Source organism: Pomacea canaliculata, linkage group LG8 (assembly GCF_003073045.1).
Source record: "Pomacea canaliculata isolate SZHN2017 linkage group LG8, ASM307304v1, whole genome shotgun sequence".
Classification (NCBI taxonomy): Eukaryota; Metazoa; Mollusca; class Gastropoda; order Architaenioglossa; family Ampullariidae; genus Pomacea; species Pomacea canaliculata.
In genome coordinates, this window is record NC_037597.1 from 17,275,291 (window position 1) to 17,302,010 (window position 26,720).

Sequence of the window (26,720 nt, forward strand, 5' to 3'; positions counted from 1 at the left end):
CTAATCAAGTAGAGTTTCATCCCCTTGGCCAGTATTTTTCATTTATGCAATTCAAAGAGCATTTAGTTTTAAGCATGACAAAGGATTTTTTTTTAAAAAAAGAACATCTTGAAACTTCTCTCATAATTCAGTGCTCAGAAACTGCATAACCACTTGGCCTCTGTAGAAGAAGCGGTTCAGAGATGGGAATGGAAACTACTGACCTGTGAACCGCATGTCTACAAGTCAAGCCATAGGCTAATGACAATTTCTTCTCTTACATGAAATAATTATAAAAAAATTCAATGTTTGTACACAAATGCTCTTCTTATTTTCCAAGCAACTGATGCTTTTGCAGCAGCATGCTGCTGCTGTTGAATAACTTTAAATATATAAACTAGTTGATGACTACATACAACATTTGGTGACACAGAAGCATAATATACAAAGCTGTCCTTTTAAAGAAAAAAAAAAAAAAAAGCAAAACCAACCAACCTAAAAACAGTGGTTACTTTGCAGACTGGAAAATAAGTTAATCAGAAAAATAGAAAATTAGTTGAGGTTAATGCAAATATTTAAGATTTTATCATGGATGACTGAATTTTGCATGGTAAGTCCATCAGCTAGATAACACTGGTTCAGGACAATCCTCTTACCACTTGATTCAGAATCTTTTCAGTTAGCTTACAAGGTGGCAACATCAGAACTTCAGAGACAATAGGTAGTGGCAATAATTTAATTTATTTTATGATGTCATCAAAACTGATAGCTCAGAGTGGTTCCTTAATGATGCTGGTATATTAACAGGCTGTCCAGCTGCCGGAAACACAAGTTATAGCATTGTTCCCTGTAATCAAATGACAATATCAAAAAGAATACATCATGGTCATCTCTACATCTGAATATCTGGCAGTGTGAACAGTGAAGGTGCATACCTCAACAAAGCCCTTCCTCTAGTACAAGTATTATGTGTAGTCAGTTTTGTTTACGGTTCTCTTCATTGTCTTTGCTTGCAGCTGTCTGTTAAAGGAATGGATAACAGCAAACCAAAGAGTAGTTTTTCTTAACCCCACTTTATATCATGGAGATGTTACCAAAACAGCTTCAAGCTGTAAATCACAAATCACACACCTTGTTTCTGAAATAAAAATATGAATACTTTATTTTAGTCTGGGGATAATGTATCAAAACTTAACATGCAAAGTAACATCCATAGGCCAGTCTCGGCCTTAGCATCCAACTGTTGTGACAAATAACACCACAAGCCCTATCAATTAGTAAAAATAAATATGCATAGTCTGGCTAACATCTTAAATGTCAAAAATAGACTATTTGTGAGATTTTATTTCTGTTGGAAGAGAGAAGGTACAGAGATGATGAACATTAATATCATGACGGTCCACATAAAAGTATAGAAGTGTCATTAGTAAAGCATCAAAGGCTTCTGAAAGATGATATGCATAAGAGGAGCAGCAGACCAAACTCTTGTCAAGACCTACTTTTGACATATCACTTTTCATGTGTTAGCTGTACTGTTATCAGATTTGAAACAAAATACAAGAGTAGCTCCAGAAAAGAAAGAAGTCTAGATACTGCAACAATTTATATAAAAGCGCTTATCCTTGTTTCTGCTTTTTATGCCTTCTGCTCATGGTGCTCTTGCAAGAAGCCATTGTCATTCGTTACAGCTCTTAATAGAAAGTGGCAAAGGGTTTAAATGGGAAAAGCATTTTGTTAACTTATAGAAAATAAACATTTAATAATTTCTTACACTGTTCACCTAGTTTTACGACAAAATAAGACACACCATCGAGCATGTACACAAATACCTGTACCCAAGACAAGACTCTTATAAGCACATTTTAAAAATAACTCTGGGTGGCCACTATAGTGGACAGGATGTAAAGCTGGCTGCCCTCCAGGATAAGAGAAGGCTTTTATCAGTTACACAGCCAATCTGGACGCACTGAGTGAACTTACATTCCACAATCAAAACCATATAGTGTCAAAGTTTTAAAACTCTTTGAATTGAAATTTGTCCTTACCATTTTCAAATGAACTATTAGATGTTTAAAAAAAAAGGTGACTGTGATTAGCTCATTTTATGATGGACTTTGGATGGCCAAGGTACTTGAATTTCCATCAAAACACTGCTTGCATCAAAGCGTGGAGAGAGAAGGGGAGCAAAGGGAAGATGGGTCCAGAACCTGAGCTTTACATTCAAAAGTCATTATGTCTTAACAATAGGGAGGTGCTTGACCTTCGTAACCACAGCATAAAGACAATGATACATGAGCTGACAAGAAATGCTTTGCAATCATTTTAAACAGCACCTATACACTGCTGAACACAGATTTAAGTTTGTTAGGTTGCACTAAGAAACTCTGGTGATCATGCTGCTGCTACTACTTTCCCTTAAACACTGCAGATATAGCAACATTTGCCTATGGCAAAGATATACATGAGACATACTCTACCACAAGATTCTGTAGAACAGGTCAGCTGTAAGAATAATGGACATTAAACATCATGCAAAAATGCATGCCCATTAATACTATGAGGTGAAGCTGTAATGTTCTCACAGGTTTATCTTTTGACTGAACAGCTCAGGCATGATCCAGTATGAAACATGGCAAGCAATGCAAATCTGCCATCATTCTGCCCATAGAAAATGGTAGGGAAGGCAATTTTAACAAAATGTAACACCTAAATCCACTCAAGTATATGTTGGAATCATTTCTCCATATGTTGTCAACAAATAAGATGTACTGTTGTCATCGCCTGGCAATGTAACAATCTGCAGATGATTTTAGGGACATGAGGAAGTACTGTGTCAGCTTAAATGGATGTCAAACACATGCCAGAAACCTTTAACCAAAATTTTAACAAAAACTTCATTTAATGTGAGGCAACAATATGGTAGGCTGGTTTTTTAAAATTTGACAAAACAGTCCGTGCAATATTTATTCTTCCTTAGCTGTCAAAACTGAACGAGAAGACAGAAAAAAAAAGAAATCTGTAAGGTGTTACATCCCATCTTCTGCAGTGGACCATAGTCTAGACAACGCGACCACACACACACATGCAAAAAGGGCAGTACAGGAAGCATGTTGAGGACTGCACCGACAATAAGGACGATGACAACAGTCCACAAGGTGCACCAAAGTTGAATGCTGCAAGGTCTACAGATCACTCTCGCCATATAGCGCTGTAGAGAAGGACATATAATCCAGAGCACCTGGCACAGCATCACGACCTGTATACGGTGCCATTCGCTGGATACAATATTCTGCCTGGTCTGGTGGCAGCTCTTGGCGCAGGATTTGTGCTGTGATGTATGGCTGTATAGACAAAATGGAACTTGTCAAGTTCTTTATCATCTTTTACACACAAAACCATTCATGAACTTGAAACTATCCTGCATGTTAACTTAACATACTGACTTAACATTTAAACTGCACATTTTGATTAATCCTTGCTGAAAAGAATGTTTCAATTTATTTTATAGGTCCCTCCCCCACCCACCTTGAACAAAAAAAAAAAAAGCAAAAAAATCAACAAAACAATTATACCTTGTCTCCAGCCAGAATCTTGAAGGACTGCATAACCTGCTCAGCAGTGTCAGTGTCAGCTGTCTCACGTGTCATGAAGTCAAGGAAGGCGTCAAAAGTTACATAGCCAGAGCCATTGGGATCAACAATGGACATGATGCGCTGGAAGTCAGCTTCACCCTATATTCATTTCACCAAAAGCAACAAGTCAAATGACTGATGACATTAATCAAGATGGGTTGCCACTTCAAAAGACAACCACTTACAATGAAGACACACAATCTAACATCCTAAATGAACTAAAGAGGGCGAAGGAAAAAGAAATGAAGGGTAGACTAGTGACAATGAATGAAATACAAAACATATACCTGTCGATCATCTCGGATTTTGTATCCAAGGGAAATGAGGCAGGCCTTAAACTCTTTGGGCTCCAGACGACGAGTTCGGTTCTTGTCAAAGTGGTTGAAGGACATGCGGAATTCATTCATCTGGTCTTCGCTAATTCCCTTCGAGTCACGGGTTAGGATCTACAGAGCAAATCCAGGAAGTTCTAAAAATTATTTTAGAGGAAATAGTTAGCTTTAATTTCATAGCTAAAGCACAATCAACAATACTAAATGTTTGTAGGATTCTCAAATAACTTTATCAGACCAAACAGTACACAACCTCCACCTACCCCTAGAAAGGTTGGATGGGGTCAAAAAAAAAGTAAAAACCCTCCAGAATATTCTAATGCATAGTTAGGACATACCTGATTCTCCACTTCATTGATATTCCTGGCCACAGCTGTCAACAGTTGTTCCCACCCCACACGAAGAGTCTGAAGCAGATAATAATGACTTCATTAATAAATCATTGAACATAAGCTCATTCTAGATACATTAATACTTCAACTAACTGCTCATTTGTGGGGCCATACATCAGCATCTTCATCACTTTTTTTTCCGATATAGAAAGTTTTACAATGGTATACAATTGCATACATCTAGGAGCTGATGGTTGAGGGAAGGTGGCTGGGAAATAATAATTATAGACTGTACGTCTTCAGGACATCATTTACAACTTTGTTACTTAAACCAAAGCACGTCTAAATAGAAAGACATATCAGGACATGGCTAGGCTACCAGGTTTGTTTATTCACAAGTGCTTTTTCATCTACCCTTAAGATGGATGTAATTAAATTACACTGGTACTATGCCATCACCTTAAAAGTTAAAACTATCAATTACACCGGGACATTTCCATTCCAGAAGCCTTGTTTCATCTAATGGTTAGGTAGCTATATTGCTGAAAATACTGTTGATAAAATAAAATTACAAACCTCCATAGTGTACTGTGTGTATCTGTTCTCGAAAATCATTGCTTCTTGCACTTCCTGTAAACAAAAGCAAAAAACTACCAAAACAATATGTCAATAAATCACAAAATCACCAAGACTGTAATATAAAATCCAAATAATAAACAAGCAGTTTTAAGAATTATTTACTGATTCACCAAACTCACTGATTTTACAGGTGTAAAAGAAAATTGTGCTAATTTGCAAATGAATCATATAAACATGTCATAACAAATAAGCAAAAGGACAAAATGAAACAAGAAATGTCTCTGCTCACCTGGTTGAACCTTTCTAACTCATCCATATTGGGCTTGTAAGCCACCACGGCTTTGTCAAAGGCCTGGAGCTTTTTGAGCTGATCTTCCAAAGAGCCTCGCATTTGGACACCAATGGAGGCAACTGCATCCAACTGAGCTTCGATCCACTGACCAACCACATTTGCCTTTGCGGCAAACTGGCGACGAAGCCGTTCATTGTTCTGCTGACGCATCATTTCCTGCTGCAGGGTCTGGTCACGGCGAGGAACCAAATCACGCACCTCAGCCCACTTGTTGGTGATATCCTGTGAAGCACGCATATCCACATTAGACACTGCTGTTTCTTTAAAAATTCATTTTGACAATGTTCTCTGTATATCTCTCCATGTGTTTACACACATACCACAGGCAGAATGGTGTAGGGTTCCAATCCTCTCTTTGCTCAGTACTAACAACTGAAAGAAAAATGTAGTTGCATACTTGCAAAAATAACAATAAGGAGTATTTACTGGTATTACCCAGGAGTCAGAGAATGTGCTAGTTAATGTGCAGGCAGTAACATCATGCTATGGTTAAAATTGTATCCTTCACTAGGCTTCTATAGTGGATTACAAACAAATCTACTACAGCTGACATGCTACAGTTAAAATTTTATCCTTCACTATGCTTCTACAGTAAATTGCATCAAATATATTATAGTTAACATTTACAACATTACTCTTTCTCCTGCTAGCAAGTTATTGTATTTAATCAAAAAGCAGCACCAAGCTTGCAGTCAATGCTACCTGCCTGGTCATAATTCCCAACTTTGGGAACAGATTCCAAGCATTTGAATAGGCACGATGCTATGTTTCTTGTAGTAAATTACAAGGTTTCATTTTTCCAGTAACAAAGAAATGCAAATTATATTACACTGCAAACAATTAATTCTACTAAAACCTACATTTCGAAAGGTTTTATAATGTTTATTATTTATTATTCTTTGCTTGTGCTCTATGTATTTTCCAGCCTATAGTGCACATCTTTCTTCACTCGCCTGTGCTGTACACTTTCACAAGCATCATACTCATGTGCAAAGCCAGTGGGTATAGATTTCTAAAACATGCAAGTAATTAAGGTCATCTCATGGGCATTCTGAATGATCTGTATTCATGCCAGATGGTTAGAGTAAACAAAGCACACACCACTTCTTTAAGCAGTTAGACTGGTAAGAGCACTCAAAACAAAAGCTTTGTTATTTTTAGCAAGCTGTGATGAACCTTCAGATCATTTTCTTCAAAGCTTTTATTTAAAAAAATAGGGACGTGCTAATAAATTTGTTTTTTTAAAAAAACAAAAAACAAAGAGACTTCTCTAAATCAAGCAAAAATGACCACACAGAAACTTCACTGTGCACTGAATCATAGGTAAATTATGAACAGTTTCACTGTGACAGTATACAAAACAAGGTTATGTCAAGGTTTCTTCCTGAACCATTGTTATTCTGCATGATTTGAATACACACGAGAGAACAGCATGCTGTTAAACTTAACACCAATGAAGTCAACAATTTTTGAAAAGCATACTCCCTAACCCATTCTAGGAATACACTGGATGTCAAGTCAAATCTGTGGAAGGTAAGTCTACAGAGTCTACAGAGGCATCCATACAAATAACATGAAGCATGCATCTTCATGCACTGTTTTGAATGGGATCAATGAAAAAATATTTATGATAAAGGAACTTCTAGTGTGTGAAGTGCAGAACAAATAGTGTGTAGCAAACATGAACATTATCATAAAACTGTGACTCATACTGACTTTTATATAAAGTCAACCCTTTCCATAAGAACCAGTTTTCTTGTGAAAGTGAAAGTGTATGCACTGTGAAACCAGAAGCTGTTCACTTCTATTTACATAAATAACTTTCTTATCTTCTATATACTCTATTTTCAAGCTAAAATATTAAAACAAACATTAAATCAAAATAAAGCGAGTTTCTGCTTTACCAATACATCCAGGTATATTCCTTTAATATAACAAGGTAATAAAAATCCCATTTGTATTTAAGAATAATGTTATATAATGTAAAACTCTATTACCTGCTTGTACACACACAAAGATGTATGAGCATGAAATTACACTACAGTTAACGCAGTTGCAGAACTAACACCACATGAAAACACCTCTTTTTCAAACAATGCTATGCTACTGAGAAGACGCCTGCTGGAAAAACATCACTGACCACAAAATAGAAGAAAATTGTAACATAATATTAACTAATTGATTAAAACACACCATTTCCTTTTTTGTTAGGAACCAGGCTTGCTCAATCAGTATCAAACTTACAGATAATAGTACCAACTTCATTATCTGCTTAGTGAACCCAGAATCTATACATAAAGCTGCATAATGCTGCCCAAACCTTTTTTTCATGAAGTTAATTGTTACTTACTCTAGGAAAAGCACACAAAAAAAAGACACCTCCACCATAGAAGGGAAATTACTTTGGTAGCTGACAGAAATGTGCACTGGTCTCACTCAGCCTTCAGACTAGTCGTAAGTTCTTTGAATAATGTAATACATATAATAATGTAAAACAATAATCAGAAACTATGGCATATAGGCAAATGGCTGAGCTGGCACCTGAACTACTCGGGGACAGTGACAACTGAAGGCCAAGTGTAGCCAAGTGCACAATCTGGTTAGGTATCCAGGTTGCCACGACAACACTTATTGCCATATACTAACCTCCTACTCCCCGAATCCAGTGCAAAACCAAATGCAAAAAATAAAAATAGAAAGCAGTTTATTTAGAGTTGGCAGCAAAATATGATCTAATAACGAGGATAGATGCGTCTGATATACTCAGATAAAGGAAGGCCTTGCTAAACCATCATGAAACAATTATTCTGTAAATAGTACAAGAGTATCATGTACACACATTAGAAGAATTAAAATATCAAAGCATGTTCTATAATTTTTTGACAAGTGAATACAATGTACTACACATTTTTCTGAACAGCCTCAAACTATCCAAGTAGTATGGGAGTAAGGAAACTAAAAGGAAAAAAATGGTTATACAGTGTAGAGCAAAACAAAAACTAAATGGCAAGTCCTGACAAGATAGGCAAGCAACAAATTAAAACGTTCAAATATGAAGAGAAACTTAAGAAAGAAGTGGCTGCTAGCTCTTTAACATAATGATATGAGTCACACATTTTTTTTATAACAGCATCAATAAAGCAGAAACTATATCTGCACACATTTCAAGCTCCAGAAAAAAAACCAAAACTGTGATTACGCTACATTCATTATTTTGGAGAAACGTTTTTACATTGATGTAATTATCTTCAGTTTAATGTTAATAAACAATACATATATTACTGTCCACAAATGTACCATAAGAATTAACTAAATTAAAATGATTATTATCATGTTTAAGTATGCACTGAATGTAAGCTAATAACCTGACCTGATGATTTATAAAAAGGCTCTGTTCTGCCCATTTTGTATTTACAGCAAGGGACAAAAGATTTGCAATCATCTCTTTGATGTCAGAATTCAAAGGAATGAGTGTAGCAAGTGCTGTTTAACAGTAGGCACTACAAGCTGAAACAAAAGCATTACTCTAGAGAGGAGTTCTGGCCTGAAAATAAAAAAAATTACTACTCTTATGCTAACCTGGGCATGAAGTGTGGTGTAGGGATTCTCTGGTGGAGTTAGTCCAAACTGCTGTCCGAGGCGAACAACTTCTTGTGCAAGCGACACTATTGTGCTGTACTCCTTGTCAGCTTCCCCTAGTGTTGCCTTGAACTGGTCATGAGCATCTACCAGTCCCTGTTAAAGATGCATCAATAATAGAAGCTAAAGCCAGGCTCTCTGTGCAATACAAACAAAACAACATAACAGACAAAATTCCTGTGGCTCGAGGTGAACAACTGCTCAGCAATGAGGGTGGACATACTTCAGGAGACTGGTCATATTTAGTGAGATACAACCGAGATTAATAATTATTGCTAAATACCAAATACGGGCAATGTAAAAAGAAAAGTGATGTGTTTTACTGGCGAGTAATGCCGGAAGCAGAGAGAGGGGGGGGGGGGGGGAAATTGGTGTTTTACGCCGTGTCAGCAACTAAGGCTATATTACGGCAAGCAGCCAGCCCTGTAAACAGATGCCACGTGCAGAGAAAGATCAGCGTGCCTGAGACGAGAAATGAACTCAGGGCAGCCAACCTTCACTGTATTGGTGACAGGCGCTAACAGCGCTAACCGTTGCGCCACCGGACCGCTCGAAGCAGACATGTTAAGAAACAGCAGATGACGGCATTAAGCAACAGTAACAGGAAGGCGGCTGTGTACACAGAGGATACCAAACTAACCTTAGCTGCTGAAAAAACCTCTTCTGAAAAATCTATAAAAACACATGCAGGGCTTCTGCTTACGCAAAAAATTGCGTACAGTATGCATTAAAAGTTCGGAGGACCCCTTCAATTTTCGTCAATGGGGTCCCCTTCAAATTTGGCGAAGAACAGGGACCCCTTAAAAATCTGAAGGGGTCCCTGGGATCCCAAAGAATTTAGCCTTAGCAGAAGCCCTGACATGACTCTTTTGGAAAACTATCTGGCAATCAACTACAATCTGGCTAGGGACGATTTGTAAAATGAAGAAACTGTGAATGCATTAGCCACAGAAGACTAACAGCAATGAGCGTTGGCATCAGAAGACGAAAACAAAAAGCCACAGGCAAATAAACAGTCCCACACAATGCCGATCACGTCATAAAACTTACAGGTCCGTACAATAAGACTAAAAGCACCACAAATCCAAGCAGAAAACAAAACTGAGGAGAGCAGGCCCTCTTAAGCCTGTTAGGCAAAGGGACACCACTCTCTCCATATCACAAAACCAAAACCAATTTCTTCCGTACAGCGAATTGCAATTCTTATGATGTCAAGAACCTTCCCCTCCTGATTCTATTTTTGCCTTGAAAATTAGAGATTTTCTTCCTCTTTGCACTATCACACTGTAAAGCATATGATGTTAAAATTTCTGCATTTTCAAGCTCACTTCGTGTACTTTATGTACTAACAGTATGCTGTCATGATTAATGTCAGCTTCCTGGCTATTTTATCTTTAGTTACAAAATATCCAAACAGATCTAGGGCCCAGCAGGACTTGCTCACCTGTACTTCTTCTGTTGTGTGAACAATGAACATGTCCAGTAGATCTTCCTTAGCTCCATCCATCCAGTTGTTAAATGGCTTTTAAAAATAACATACGGTGTCATGTAAATCATTGTTATCGTTCAAGCATTATGAATGTGTGTATACATACATATGTTAACTTCTTTGGTGTTAATCACATTCATTACCTTGTCTTGTAATGAATAAATAACCCTTAAGGTTACACAGGCTCAGAATTTGTAAAAATGATTAACCCTGAGAATCATGAAAGTTCCTGATTTACCCCAGATGTAGCTTATCTACAGCTAGGGGTTAACCATTTTAACATAAAATTCTGAGCCCAAGTACTACCCAGGGTTGATACCAAGAAGTGGAAGTACAAACAGAAAACCACCCACAGAATTAACCATTGACTGTCACTATAAACTTAGATATGAGGATTCCTTGTAAAATTATCAGTTTACTCACTGCAGCTCTTTTGGCAAACTCCAGATGCAGCTGGTCAATTCTTTCCAGCACTCTTTCTGCTTCTTCAAGACCTTCACGCCGCTTGACTGTCAGTTGGCCTAACCTGTCCCACTGGTCACAGATACGCTGCAAACAAGAAAATGTTGAATACCAGTGGAAGATAAAAATCAAGGTCTGTTTTGAAAATTCCTAAACAAATAAAAAAAGCAAAACCTATAAAGGAAGAATAATAAAATCAAGAAAACCACACCACAATCCTCCTTGCAAATCAAATTTTCAAGTCATATTAGAAATATACTGTTTCATACAAGGTAAATCATCAGATATTTCAAACGAATAGATTTGTGCTATATTCTTGGTTTTTCTGTCTTTTCTGCAAAATCAAGTCTCTCATGACCACTATCAAGTATCAGTCACCAAAATCACCACAAAAAAAAAACAAACAAACAACAAACAAACAAACAAAACACAAAAAACCACCTTACCTGGCACCTTGCATTAACTGTTGCCACATCGTGGTAATCCAGCGCACTGCAAATACAAAAAGATTTTAATTCACAAAGGTAACAAGTTATCGCCACCATGCACAGACTTTCTACCCAACCTTTGTTTTATTTTATTTTTTATCTATGTATCCTAAGCACATCTTCTAACAGCAGACATGACAATTGCTTTGCTGTACATCAGTGCAGGAAAAACTCACTTCAGTTCTTGTGCAATGGCAGCAATCTGCTCAACACGGTCTTGGTGAGCAGCAAGGTCACTCTCAAATGCTTCATGCTTCTTCTTCATAGCCTGAACAGAAATCACAAAATCAGAAATGCTAAATGAGCAGAACATCTCCAACCTTTAGAACATCCCTCTCTTTTCCTCCACCATTCCCTCTTTTACAGAAAGATAAAGTGGTACACAGCACAAAAGCAAACAGCCGCTTATACTATCTTACCTTTAACTCATTAAGGCGGCAGCGCTTAAAGTCACCAGACTGGAGCATCTCCTCCTTCCCTGTGGACCACTCTTCGTGTATTTCACACTTGTGTCGGAACTTTTGTGCCAAATGATCAAGCCTCTCCAGTCTAACGGGGGAAAAAAAATTTTAAAATAAAAAGCATGCTCTACAGTTGACAAAACCATTCATCCCCAAACAGTTTTCTTGACTAAAGTTATAACTGCAATCTCTCACCTCTGAAGTTCAGAAAGAAGCCACTCTTCGAAACCTTTCTCAGCATGTTCAAGTCCTTTCCAAGCATTGGCAATGTCCTGTAAAACAAGACATCAACAACTAAGGAAACTAAAACAGGCTGTCTAGCTGTTAATCAATTTTACTTCAATGCAGTTGGTTGCTAAAACTTAAAATGAGAAAATAAGAAACCAATTAGTAGTCACATTTTCAGTGTGTTACCTTGAAATAATTTTGATCCTATTGATTTGTAAGGATTAGATATCTTAATGAAGTTTCAGTGTCAAAACAGCACAGCCCCTTACCGAAACCATTTTACCCTCAGTGGGGAGGTAAGCAGGTCTGTTGGAGAGGCGAAGACGTGTCTGGAGTGTGTTGAAAGAATTCTCTAGCCTGGCCTTATCTTCAAGCTTTGGAGGCTTGTGTTTGCGACGGTAGTCACGAAATTCATCAAGCTTGCGTCGTGTGCCAGGCAGAGTGTTGTCTGTTGTGCGATTCTCCAGCCATGGGCGAGTCTTTCGAATCCACTCCAACAGCTAATACAATCAACAATATGCTTTACAGAATAATTTTTGAAATAAATAGAATGTCCTGCCAAAGTGAATACAATTAAAAAAAAGGAAGGAAAGAGAAGCAATAAAATCTTGAATATAAAACAATGAGTCCCACAGTTTCTATATACACAGCAAAAATGTAAACTAGTTATAGGAAATTATCCATTTCTGACACCATATAATTCATATTATCAATTTTGGGGTTTTTATTTTTTATTTTTTGCCCAGATCGTCTTCTTAGATTTTTCTCCAGTTTGGCCTCAACACATCCATAATTCTTTTACAGTTTAAAATAAATTGGTCATATTTAAAAACACTGAAAAAAAAAAAAGCAATTAAAAAAAAAAATTCGTTTTGCATACAATGGCAGCAGTCATCTTGGCATAGTTTATTTTAAACATGGTCGCTAATCAATGACCTACATCGCTTGCAAGTCGCTCATACTCTTCCATCAGTCGCTCGTTTTCCTGGTTGACTTTGAGGACCTTGCAGATTCGGTTGGCTGCAGTCTCGGCTTGCTGGGCCCCAGAAAAGGCATGGTAGTAGGAAGACACGTAGGCCATCACTGATCGCTCATCAGGTTTGGCAGAATTGACCATGTCTGATCAAGAAAATAAGTATTTCACCCCTATTAGTAACTGAAACATGTTATCTCCGAGCATGATAGCTTCAAATAAAAATGATTGAAAGTTATTGCCAATACTGAAACTGTTACTTTTCTACACAAATATAGAGTAAAACTGTATAAAGATTTATTATTCATAGCAATTTTTCTAAAAAGTGAGCTTGAATATTAAGAACATTTTTGTTAAAGCATTTCTAACCCTCGGGGTCCAACATTCTGGGAATATCCAGGTGTTTTTCAGCAATGTCAAAGGCAGTGTTCAGGTTCTCCAGGGGATTGTCCTGTATAGTGATTTCAAGATTTGAACAAAAAAAAAAAAAAAAAAAATTTAATATAGTTTGTGCAAAACCCATGTCACATTGTTATCATAAAAAAAAATATACCAGTGAGGAATATTCTTTTCATTACACTTACTTTAGCATTTCTGCTGAAAAAGAAAAAAAAGGCTTTCTGCACTTGGTATGTTTATAAAAAAGTAAGCTTTGCAAAGAAATGACAGCTTCACTTATCTGAATTCACATTTGCAGATGTTTCAAAACCCCATTAATTATAAAAATGTCATCAGTTGATCTACTAGCAAAAAACATGATCGGTTATCTATGAAAGGAAAAAGAGCCACTATATGTTAAAATGATAGGCAGATATAATGTGAGCTTGCTTTAGCATACATGTAACATTGAAAACACTCACATTCAATATCTAAATATGCATTATGGTTCAGCAGAGAAAAGATCGTGATCATTCTGGCAGATATTTACAGCACATTAATAAAGTTGCCCCTCTATTCACAAGGAAAAGTCTTAGGATTCCTTTCTCATACGAGCTCTAGGCAATGATTGCAGTACACGTAAATATCAGTGTCGAATCTTAACAGTACTTTTAATTCTACATGCATCACAATGAAAATAAAACATTTGATAAATTTGTTGCCAAAAGCTGTAGTGTCTGCATCTACCACCTTACCCCACACACTCAGTGAATTGCAGGCAATGCACATAAACACACATACAAACGCCATGCTTTTGTTCACCATACACGGACAGAGATGCAAAATATTCTAGATGGGCCACTTTAAAAACTATTCAGGCATTTATTAAGCATCCTTGCTTAAGAGAAAGCACTAAATGTGACACGTAAGCTGATGTGCTCTGATCTCAGCAGTTTGCAACTTTTAGTACAAACTCGAATGATGCACACTACATTACAGCAATGTGAAAATTAAACAATTTTTACTGCTTGCAACATCTACAGAAAATGATGAATCCTCATCAAGATACAAAGGAATCAAACATCTTCCATAATACTTGTGCCTGTTAGCAATGTCTATGAAGTCTAGTACATATGACAATACTTAGTTTACTTGTGAAAACCAGCATTCCAAAGATGGCCTGAAAAAATGTTCTGGTGACAAAAGGATATTTCAAAATTGATTTTCTTTCAAAAGAAATAAGGAAAGAAAATAAAATTGGACCATAAGGACTTTGAATTCTAGGTACTTTACGGTGGCAGATGTGGGCAAAAAGTACAGATAAAAAATATTAGAAGACTTCATTTGCCAAAAATCAGACACCATTTTCTGTCATAGAAAGGGAAATAGTTTTTCATTGTGGTTTTACTTCCAAAGAATGATGGATTAGCAACTAATTCAACTATAATCACCATGACTGATTATTATGCTATAAAGGGAAAATAGAAATTCTCCTTACACTATAGCCTCAAGAATAATTATTGCCATTTTATATAATTTCAATATAATATTGTTCAAGCTGATCTATGTATTTACATAATGCTCCCAGTAAAGTCTCTAGTTTGTTCTCCTCCATCACCTAGCGGTCACATCTTTACCCTCTTAAACAAATAAAAATTCAATAGGAGGGAGGAGTTATTATCAAAACTAAACCAATACTATTCATTAACTGATGAGGATTTAAAGTGAATCCATGGCGAAGTTTAGAGGCAGCCCGCTCTCTCACCTTAGACAGACTGTTGTAGTCAATAAGTTCTGGGCGGTGCCTATGAATAAGGGCACAGAAGGCCAGGCCATCCTTAAAACTGGAAAAGGTAAAGCAGAACTGTCATGCAATCTCAAGCAGAATCCAAACTCACAAGACATGCTTGCAGCAACATGCCATTCAAAGAGATGTGCTGTCTTGGCTTGTTGGAAGGAATATGTCTTTTATGCCACCCACCACATTAGCACCATTAACTGAGTAGGTTGACATGAAATTAACAGAATTTATGCGTCTTCACTGCAAAATGTTCTATGCACCTTACCACATGTAAGGCGTAACAGAAACGTTAAGAAATTAACAGAATAATCTGTGTTGCAGCTTGCTTTTCAATTCTATAATGTTTCTTTTTTCCAACTAGGCAGTCTGATGAGTAATGTGGTGGGTGACTTTCAACAAAAAAATCCCATAAACACAGCTTCAAGACACTCAGCAGGCAAGTGAATAGCATGCCAAAGGCTGCAGACATTCTGTTTAGGAAAAACAAAAATGCTGTTATAATCCTGCACACATCCATCTAAAAGATAAATGCCTTTCTGAAAATCAATTTTCTGTCCTTTCACAGCTACTGACTGCAGACTTCTTTCAACTATGTTATTTGAAACTATGGCCTGACAAAACCAGCGTGTTCCTCTGCAGCTGAAAGCTTGGCATTTAAGATAAACTAGTGATGCTAAAACTACTATGCATGAGCTATTCTCAAAATAGAGTACAAGATACATTTCACCATATTTACTATTTCGCTCTTCTACTTGGCAGAAGCCAAAAAAGCATTTTCATGCACTAAATGACAAGTACAACTGAGAATAAATGTTATCTCCTTAAAGCTGGGCAATATCTAGCAAAGAAACATTAAATCGGTTTTTCAGACACTAAAATATATTCAGAAATATACGGATGTACATCTATATATGCACCTTTTAAAAATGAATTTTCTTGTAACCTATGAGTAGCTCAAAATTATCAGCAACTTTAACAGCTAGGTTCCAAAATTTTACTTTAAAAATGGCAGTTTCCCAGTGCTGTGAAATCCTTTAGTACAAGGAATTTTTCTCACACTAAGATGTGAAAAATAATCTATCATTTGAGAATGCCTGCAATGGGCCTGTAGTGGAGTTTCATGCCTACTGACACTGACAGTAACAATTTAATTATAATTTCCTCAAAATAACACTGAACTCATTTTCTGAAAACAGATCACATGCTTTTTAAAAACTACAAAGGCTGTTTCATCATATATATATATAGAAACTGTACAACGTCCTAAAAGATTTCTTGGATTCACATGCTACAATTAACAGATTCTTTTAAAAGATTAGACTGATATGCTCATCTGACTGATCAGAATACAAAAGTTCAATTAAACAAAAAATTTACAGGCTTGGAAATTTTTCACATGATGTCCAATAATTACACATGAAAGGATGCAAAGTCTAAAAAGTCAGTCTGCAAATAAAATGAAAGAACTTTCAGAAACGTTGAAGACAGTCCATGGATCTGCAGTGCTCAGGCAAACACGCAACGCATGCTAAGCAGGCCAGGAAATGGGGGGAAAAACTAATATGGCAGCCTTTGCCCATTTTTACCCGAGATAACTTGTAATAGTCTATGAGATCTGGGCGATGTCTGTGAATCAGGGCACAAAATGCTAAGCCATCTTTCCAGCTGAAACAGGCCACAATTCTTGTGAACAACATGCCCTAGACACAAAATTATACACTTTGTAATGATCTTGAGAATCAAGAACTAAGTTACTTCCCTTCTCTATCCAGATGATCCCACTTTTAAAAATTCAACACATTGCTTTGACAAAAAAAATTACAAATGTGATCTTGTGAACAAAGAACTTTCTGCAACAACAATCAAATCTTTTACATCAGAGATTTTACATCAGAGATTTTGTAAGAAATCTCTAGTCACTCACCGAAACTACAGGTTCTGTTTAACTACTAGGCTTATTTTAACTGGCAGGTTTACCTAAGATGGAAGTTCTGGACATTGACATTTTTGTATGGTGCCGTTTTCCGCTGGCACCATAGCAACAGTCCCTCTTTGGCGGTCAATTCTGTTTGAAAAAAATATTAACTCAATATCATTAAGCATGCACAAACTGCACAAGCTTCTAAAATATCAAGAGGAAGATTCTAAAACAAAACTTATTTCAAAATGCACCATATTTCTTGGGGGTGGGGTGAGATGTTTGCCAAGAAAAGGTACATACACTTTTTTAAAAAATATATTCCATTTAGTCATGTCTGGAAAGCCATCAGGATTTGACCCAAATGCGCAGAAGTATGATCTTTGGTTGTTACTCTTTTGTTCAGGGCTGGTTATTTGCTTTGCCCAGCACACAGTTATTTTTGCATCTCCCTAAGAGGACTACTTCCAGTCTGCCCTAAAAGATAACTTGATACGTTGAATATTTGATTCCAATAAAAAAAAAAAAAAACAGGAAAGCTTTGGAAATTGGTTCTCCTTCTCTTCAGCTCCCACTTCTGTAATGCATAAAGCCATTCTACAACTTTTTTTGTTGCCTGCTGCTTTAGCTCTATCCAATGCCTCATACAGCAAGTGAAACAATATGCAGTCACCATTTGTGTCCCTCTCTACAATCTGGTCACTGGTCCTAATCAGTGCTGTGTAGCGGACACAAAAGTTCACAGAAGAGAATAAGAAATTCAACAATCATTCAAGGGTCACGGATGAAAAATATCTGTATGCATATACATGCATGTGTGTGCGTAAAAATATCTAATAAAGTGCTTTGAAAAACACCTTTCCCCAGCACCAATGCCTGATGCACAAGGACACATTTTTAGGATAGGTGTAAAATTTACCTCTATACATAAACATGTATGCATTCAGCATACACAAAGGTGGTGGAGAAAATCAAAACACCTGGAGAAAAACTGATGGGTCAGCCATGTCAACATGTATCAAAATCCAAAAAGATATTACAGCTGAGATTATCACCGTCACGGTTGCAGGTGTGTTAGTCACTGTGTGACCAAATGTATGCATGTGTGCTCACTGGTCAAGTCAACCATTTACCAATTTGATCATGAACCTTAATCAACTTTGACCACAGACATAGCCAATTCTGCCGCAGCCCTCAGTCGATTCCACCACTGAGTACAGAAGTTACTACTTAGTATAATGACACATTTGTTACTTGTTGAATGAAACCAAATTAAAATGATCTTTTTTGCTATAATAATTAGTCACGTGATATATGTAGGACAGCTATCTCTGTCATCATATGAAAATCAGATGCTGCTTAATGTGCCGCATGAATACCTATATCTGTCCATCCTTCTAACCCATGTTCTCTAGATCCTGATCATACCCTAATGCAATATTGCCTTTCAGTGGAACCCCATTTTCCTTGCAAATGTAACAACTTAGACTGCATGCATCTCTCTCCTAGGGTGTTGCGTGAAACAAGCCTCAAAAGAACATGTTTTAGTACTGATGCTTTTGTCGGTAGATTCAGGAATAACTTAGTGTCACGTGGTAACATGGGAATTTTTATAAATATATATGGAAACTTCCCACAAAGTCTAGACCTGAGTAATTAAAAAGGCCTTGTGTATGAACAAGTGTTAGATGGCCAGAGAGTACTCAAGCAAGAAGCCAACTAACTGCCACCTGCAGCCAGATGACAGGTGTGAACAGCGGCCAGAGCAGAGCGGCACCATAGAGATCTCTCACAGGTGGCCGATGGACCTTAAGCAAGAGAAATAGTCTGCTTCCCCCAAAACCTATCATATGCAAGGCACTATCAGTGTCGACCAGGGAACAAGATACAGGTATTCACAAGGAAACCCCATTTTTAAATTAAAACTGTAAAGCACTGAAAACATGAAGTTGTTAGAATATGTAAAAAAAATCGAATATTGATTTGGGTTCTTTCTCTCTCTCTCACAGAGCAGTATCTATGTGCATTAACCAAGGGAAAAAAAGCAGAGTACATAAAAATTAACTGTCACAGACTTGCACATACATGTTAAATGTGATGGACGTTCAGTGTACCTGGAAACATCTGGCATCATAGGCACTACTAAAGGGAGACTTTAAAGTCAACATTATTAGCCCCATCTGTACTTTTGTCTTTTGAATGGGTAAATATCACATCTCAGTACATGGTAACATCAATAAAGAAGCTGATGTCCAGAGGCAGACTCCCAGCACATAACATAAATACAAGAGAAGAGCAAGTGAGGTGGCATCCTCTTGTTCTCCACATATGGCTGCAAAAACCAAAAATCTCAATCTGTCGAAAACATGTATGAGTGCAGTGCAATTTATAAAGACCTGTACAATTTCAGTTGCTCCTAGTTAATGACCTGAGGCAGCAGGATTTGGTAACTACAGTACACACACACAATCTTTTCTCTTTAAGAAAGAAAAATCTACATACCTTCTACTGTGATGTCCTGGATGGCGAACCTCAAGATAATTGTCCATATCATACCTAGCGTCATTTTAACATTTCCATCAACAATTTCTGAAAACAAAAGATAATCAAAACTTTTATTAGCTTCATGTAATTACAAAAAAAAAAGACAAGTTCAAAGGCATTTTTCATATTCATAATTTCTGAAGTAACTTAATATTCTTTATTCAGTTTTTTAAAAAAGTTTATGCTATTAATGTTAATTATAATAACACTAACATCAGTTGGATACAACTGAACTAAGGCTAGTTCATCACACACTGATTCTACACATCTACCCCACTCCAATCTCTATACAAAATCCAAATAAATGAGGTACACAATGCAGCCCTGAAAGTTTGAAACAGTAAAGGGTGGTGAAACATACTGCTAGTCGTCACAGAAAATAAAGATCCTATTTACTAAAAAGACCATTTCTATATGACAGTCTCATAAATTCAACAATTTGTCATTTGCAGCATACTTTCTAGACATCACATGTGCACAGAGCTCATTTGGTTTTAAAACAAGTTTCCCAAACCCAAATTTTGAAAAATAGGAAATGATAAATAATACACCATACACAAACATATTGAGAGACTTTCACAATCTGTCTCTTTAAGTTAAACGCTGATGTAGAGGAAAGTAGTAGTAGAACAGGACAATCAAATGCACTCAAGAAATGAATTTTATTTTTAAATGATTTGGTTTATTTCATAACAAGTTTCTCATTATCCAGATCTTTTTTGAGCTCTCAAGACCTTCATCCTACTTAGCTTTCATTCATTAGCATTCATATTATGCAACAAACGTGAATTTTACAGAGTGAATATGTGAATGAAATGTTGCAACAATCTTAGGCATCAAATAACATGATGTTGCATGTTGCCATTTTTAAAAACTTTTTTAAATGAGGCATGACAATGGGTCTCCTGCATTGTTTAATAAACGTATATGAACTGCACATGCCATTACTGTATGCACAACAAACCCCATGTGTGACTAAGCATAACCACCTAATAATGATACACACTAGTAACCCTATGCTCAAGGAGTAACAAGGACTAAACTAATAATACACACAAGTCATAGCCTTATCGGGAAATCAAGATGGGAGCAGTGATGAGCTAGAGTGCACATAAAATACATCCTCTGAGGGCCGGCTTAGTGTGAATTCTGTGGTCAAGGTCAGGCTTCAGATAACATTCTTATCAACAAATTTAACAGTCTTCTATGTCCAGAAAAACAGACTTATCATAGGAAATAAAATGGAGGAATGGTGCACTCTTTTAAAGTAAATATTAAGCCTACAGAGCTGCTGATGACTTGGTCTTAATGAGCAACAACACTGAAGATAATCCCACTTGCACCCATCCCAACATAACATCATACCCTCCCTCTACCCTCTCTCTCCCATTCAGCTTGTGGGCACTGCACCCTATGACTTAGGAAACACTAAAGGATTTGTCAAAAGCATCACCATTATAAACTTTTTTTTTTTTACATAAGCTTATTTTATCATGTTTCATGTGATGGGGAAGAAACTGTCAGACTGACCTAGAGCAGCTTAGGTATACAGCAATCCTCACATTATTAATTAGACTCAAGACCAGATGCTAATGAATGCCTGTCTAATCTTATTAGAAATATATGTGAATTATGCATATGTTTGTATATATACACACACTGTAACAGGGAAGTTCAAAGACTAAAGTTTAGCTATAACTTGCTGCAACATATTCCATCCTCTAGATACTGTACAAACTGACCTAGCTATACAACAATCTTCTTGTTATTAGACTCAAGGCCAGATGCTAGTGAATGCCAGTCTAATTTAATTAGAAACATATGTGAATTATATATATATACATACACAATGTAACAGGGAAGTCTAAAGACTAAAGTTTGGCTTTAACTTGCTGCAACATATTCTGTCCTCTAGATGTTGTGCTAGACCATCTTTCCGGAAATGTTCTAGAAATCTTTTAATTTAGCAGCTCTATCCATCCAACATTAACACTGATGATCTTGTAGTTCATGCAGCTTCATATTATATGAACATATGTCTTCCACCTATGCAGACACAAAATTCTGTGTCGCTCGGCCATCCACTCCATCAAAATTATATGCTTAATAATTAAATGTTTTGTGGACATTTAGCAAACTACATGTGCTTAAATTTGCTTGGATAAAAAAAAGTTACCATCAGAGCTTATTATAAAACCACCTGGTATAAAACACTCAAAAAGGATCATTTGAATTTTAGTTATATTTCAAATGAGAAGGTGTAAAAGGAGAAGGTCTTAGTTGTTAATACCCTCAGAAACTCTACATCCTTAAATTCCACTAACTCCTAGATGGCCATATTTTGCATTAGGCCTTCCCCCACTCCCCACCCAATCTAAATGTTAGGCTGCTGTCTTTTAACATATTATATTAAAATATTTCCTAATAAAGGAGAAAAATAAAACAGATAAGACAAACTTACGTATTTCTGAATTTAAGACTGTTCTTTTACGGAATTATTTTTTAAGGAATGCTAATCCATTGAAACATGGACAAAAGCATATATTGTAAATTAGGTTGCTGAAGTATCACTTATAACATACCTATTTTAAAATCTCTAACAATGATTACACCAATCAATAACAGTAATCGAGTGCAGTATCTTACTTTTAGCAAAAACAAGCCAAATAAATGTCACTTCTAGTTAATACAAAAATAAACTACATTGTGTGGTGATTTAACTGCTGCTATTTTCTGCAGCATAAAACCTACAAATTTCAATGCTTAACCTTTGCCTCACCTTCTGCTCCTATTGACACAAGCTTGACACCTTTAGAGGCAATAAAATCCAAGGCTTTGTTTACGTTGGCTATTTTGTGGAACCTCATTTTGCCCCTGTCTGGTTTGGGCAACTGTTCCCCAGAGATAACCTCTAACAACAACATGAGTTTCAGTCCATTGCGAAAGTCTTCTTCTATGTTTTCGATTCCTGTTCCAGCTTTTCTCAAGTGAGAATTGCACCATGCTGTGAAGGTCTGCAAAACAAATTATACAAATAAGAAACATGTAATAAATAAAACCAAACTGTGTAGCATCATTATAAAATTAAGGTAGTACAAGAAGATGATACAGCACTCTTGCCTGATATTCCCATTATAATGCAAAGGCATTTTTTCTCTTATAAGACTATAACATGATATTAAGAATGGCACAAAAGCACAGAAATATGAAGCAGTTTTAAATGCAAAAATAAAAACAAGCTTTACAGATACTTCTTACAGAAAAAGGATAGCTAATATGCCACATAGTGCCTCCTTTGGAAACTGATAACAAATCATTATTCATTATTAAAGTTCTAGGCAACACTTTCCATAGGGAAGTAAAAATGTATTACTAATTCTTAATGATGGTTACAGAAATCTTCTTTTACTCAAATTTCAACATCATATTTTTATAAATCTGGAACACTATTAAAAATGAAGTCATAAGTATCTTCCTTCTCTGATGATTTGGTAAATCTGTGTATGTAAAGTTCCTTCCAGCCTGTATTAACAGTTAAGTGAATGCAGCAGATGTTTCCTTTAACTTAAGAGATAATACCAGTGGCTTAATAAGTTGTCTGCTTGATACAATCAAGACATTTGCATAACCTGTATTTTACACATAAGTACTCTGACTGCAGGTCTTTAAGAGTTAAGTCTTGAATAAGAAATATGATTTATAAAGCGCATGATCACACTCATGAAGAAGTATACTCTCTGTGCTTGAGACAATGAGACATGGAAAGATACAAAGGACAGAAGGAAAAACAATTATGCAAAAAAGTAACAAACACAGAAGTAGCAAAAAGGGACCAGGGAACAAACAGTATGGATGGAGAGTATCATAAATCTGCATATAAAGACAAGAATGCAGACTAGTCATTTGACTTTAATTACAACTATTAACAACTAATCAATCAATGAAAAAAGTGAAGGGACAGAAAATGGACTAGCATTTTGCTGATTGGTGTAACGAGTAATGCTCAGGGAACAGATGTGTATATATGAATATATGGAATAGCTAAAATCTGTAAGGTCTATTCTTTTGTTAAAAGACACTTAATGAGACACTAGTTCTAACTTTTTATCATTTATTATGAAAACACCTATACCATATACACATCCTTGTGACTTTATCACAAGGTATATTAAAACTTTTCTGTGTTGTACATCATGAGCCTTTCTAGAGCATGTGGGAGTATATCAGTAGATTATTTAATAAACTTATAGATATATCTTGCTTGCCATGACTTTTGAACAGACCTGGAGTTCAAATAGTACAATCTCAAGACGGTTTTTAGTGCATTACACCAATACAACTAAAAAAATACAGTGATGTGAAAAAATTAAAACCAATTAAAACCACATATTCTAATAACAGGAAGAGAGCTAATCCATCCATCCCAAACAGATGAACATGCATTGCCCTATCCTTGTCATGCACGTGTGTTGACATACACATATTTTTTCTATTGCACTTTATGATATATATCACGCAAAAAGCTTTCTTTGATCCAGAGAAGAGGACTCATTACAATTCAAGTGCATCACAAGTATCCTTCAATGTACTATTAATAACTTCAAATTACAATTGCTTTATGCCAATTTCACTGTATACTGAACTACTACCATACACTTGACAGCTTAGATGCCTTACCCTAACACACCAGGACTCCCTGTTTTACCACTGCACTGCAGTGAGGCAGGTATGCTAGGAATCTAGCCTACTGTGTATCCTCAGCCACACTGAAAAGCGCTAAAAAGGTGGCAAATGGTGAGACCTCAATATGCAGTTACACAGAAGCTGAGATATTTTATTTTAAAATAAATGTGCCTGTGCTAAAAGCCTGTATTGATCCCCACCAAAGCAATGATACCTTGAAAGTGCAAGAGTACTATGTGTTTCTGTCTCACTTACCACTCTACTTTTCTCATTTTTGGTCATTATAGAATAATGTACCTGACTCATGGGGGAATTCCACTTTTTGCATTGTACGTACAAACTTAAAAACATGCAGCCACTTAACAGAAATAACAACATTCAAAATTCACTTAAAATGTTTACTGAAACTACCTGCTCTGTTCTGTATTTCTACTTGTTTAAGAGTGACAGAAAAATATCAGATGGATCCATACTGTTTGGTTTTGACTCGAACATTCTACGCATTCTACGCATTTCTGCGCCTTTAAAACCTTCATATCCATAAATAGACAAAAGTAAATTAAACTACACCCTCTTTTTTTCTGAATGTACATTTTCGGTATGTTTCAGTGACCTATATGCGTGCGTTTGTCATTCCGAATCTGAAAGACGCAGTTTGCATGCCAGGTGTCTCTTAAAAAAAAAAATATGACGCTGACAGTTAAGGCACATATTTTTTTGTTTTGCATGTCTAGTTTTGACCCCGTGAGACATTACTCCAAAGTCCTCGTTGGTTAAGTCTATGTAGAAACATTTCATTTCCTCCAAAGGACGTGCACTTCGACATCTCGGGTCAAACATCAAAACCGGCTTCAGTGGAAGCTATCACCTAAAGGGGAGCCTTCTTCTCGTTGACACCGGTCGCTCAGCTACGGATGCTTGCTTTTACAAAAACTTCATTCACTGCCTATTGGACACTTTAATCCTCAAGTGGTCTATCATCCCCAGAACACGGGTATCATTTGAAAACAACAAATGCCATGTAAAAGAGACAATTTGTCCCAAGCCCCGCCCCTTGAGTGCTTCCTCCATATTAGGTGTGCAATGAAAACCCTAGCGTAATGGCGGCCGCCAGGGAAGTCCTCCAACTGACAGACTGACCCTCAAAACGCACTAATATCCCCAGTTTGCAATAATCCTCTCTCTCTTCTTTTTTGAATTCTCTTTTAAGCAAATGCTTATTACTTACCACAAAATACAACGTAACACACGAGAACGAGCACTGACCTTTTTCTGCTGCTTCTCCCATGCCGGGTCGAGTAATCCCTCCCGATCCCACTCTTCTTCTTCTTCCATGTAGCCGTCGTTGTAAGAATCTCCCATCATATGGGACATTTACTTATTACTTTCTCCTCTCCTCCCCGACCTCCAAAAAGCTGGTAAGATTTTAGGTGTTAATTTTGAAGCCAAAACGACTTGCGCAGCCTAGCAGTCGCCTCAAAGGGGCTGATCGCTACCCCCGCCAGGAGAGACTTGTCACGTGACAGGTGGCGGAAGTGGCCCTGATGCCGTTGTTTCGTCATCTCGCGATGCGAAGGTAGCGCGCGCGGGATTTGACTCACAGTGCTGCTCGTCTGTATCCTTGTGAGTGCTGTAAGGACTAACTGTGTATATCAGAGTGTTATCAGACTTCCTAACGTACTTGCTTACATTACTGTTCAATTTAATGACCGCCCTTTATGAACTGTTATCCTTCTCAGTGACTTGTTTGTTTACGCAGGGTATGAATGGAGGACCAAGATGACAGACGTCGTGTCACTCCACTAATCTTTTCTTCTATGAGTGGATTGATAGTAAGCGATGTTTCTAATTGCGCTGAAAATAATTATAAAGGACATACGCCCAGTTTAACATATCACAGAGATGACAAACATAAACAGTTTTAAAATGCTGAACAAGTACAAGTGATCGCTTACACTAATATATTTTAGCGACCCCCGCATACATATGTTTTCGTGTCTCTTTTCGTTAAATTCGCCAGGCTGTACGGCAGCGCATGACAATTGCAAAGATCATGGACAGGAAGGAAAATGTCAAGAATGATTGTAGACTAGGAAATCATGTTTTATTATCCTTTCAGTAGCACGTTCATCTGGAAGGGTAAGGTTTCCGACAGCTGGTTGGGAGGGGGCTGCTCATGGGTCCATCAAAGGGTATATGACTAAATTTTTTAAAATTAAGTCTGAAGTGCTGAACTGAATGTATGTGTTGAATCGTTATAGCGGTGGGTTTTTGTTTTTTTCCAAAAGTTTTGTCGGTTGCTATTGTTTCAAAACAAGTTTGTTCACTGAAGCTTTAGACGCGTAGGTGCTGAGTGTGAGGAGGGGCGCGATTGTAGGAGATTGCCAGAGATCAGGATTCTCGATAAGACCGAAGCAACTTCCTGACTGACTGCTGCATCGTTTTTCAAA

The 26,720-nt window shown here is 36.9% G+C and overlaps 1 protein-coding gene across 2 annotated transcripts; it reads right to left on the reverse strand.

The window, feature by feature from the left end:
- Window positions 1-3,161: 3,161 nt before the first annotated feature.
- Window positions 3,162-25,806, reverse strand: LOC112569731 (alpha-actinin, sarcomeric-like). Of its 2 annotated transcripts, none has more exons than XM_025247595.1 (21): window positions 25,537-25,806; window positions 22,367-22,601; window positions 19,546-19,632; window positions 17,103-17,190; window positions 15,090-15,168; window positions 13,316-13,397; window positions 12,914-13,092; window positions 12,243-12,473; window positions 11,941-12,017; window positions 11,704-11,833; window positions 11,461-11,552; window positions 11,243-11,288; window positions 10,758-10,883; window positions 10,290-10,367; window positions 8,786-8,941; window positions 5,144-5,428; window positions 4,852-4,905; window positions 4,282-4,350; window positions 3,899-4,057; window positions 3,552-3,710; window positions 3,162-3,320 (listed from the first exon to the last, which is right to left on the reverse strand). In XM_025247595.1, exons 1-21 carry the CDS (start codon window positions 25,642-25,644, stop codon window positions 3,162-3,164), a joined length of 2,679 nt encoding a protein of 892 aa, XP_025103380.1. In that variant the 5' UTR covers window positions 25,645-25,806. The 2 variants fall into 2 exon arrangements, with proteins under 2 accessions (XP_025103380.1, XP_025103379.1); XM_025247594.1 differs by lacking the exon at window positions 15,090-15,168 and adding an exon at window positions 16,712-16,790 and having other exon boundaries at window positions 25,537-25,805.
- Window positions 25,807-26,720: the final 914 nt, after the last annotated feature.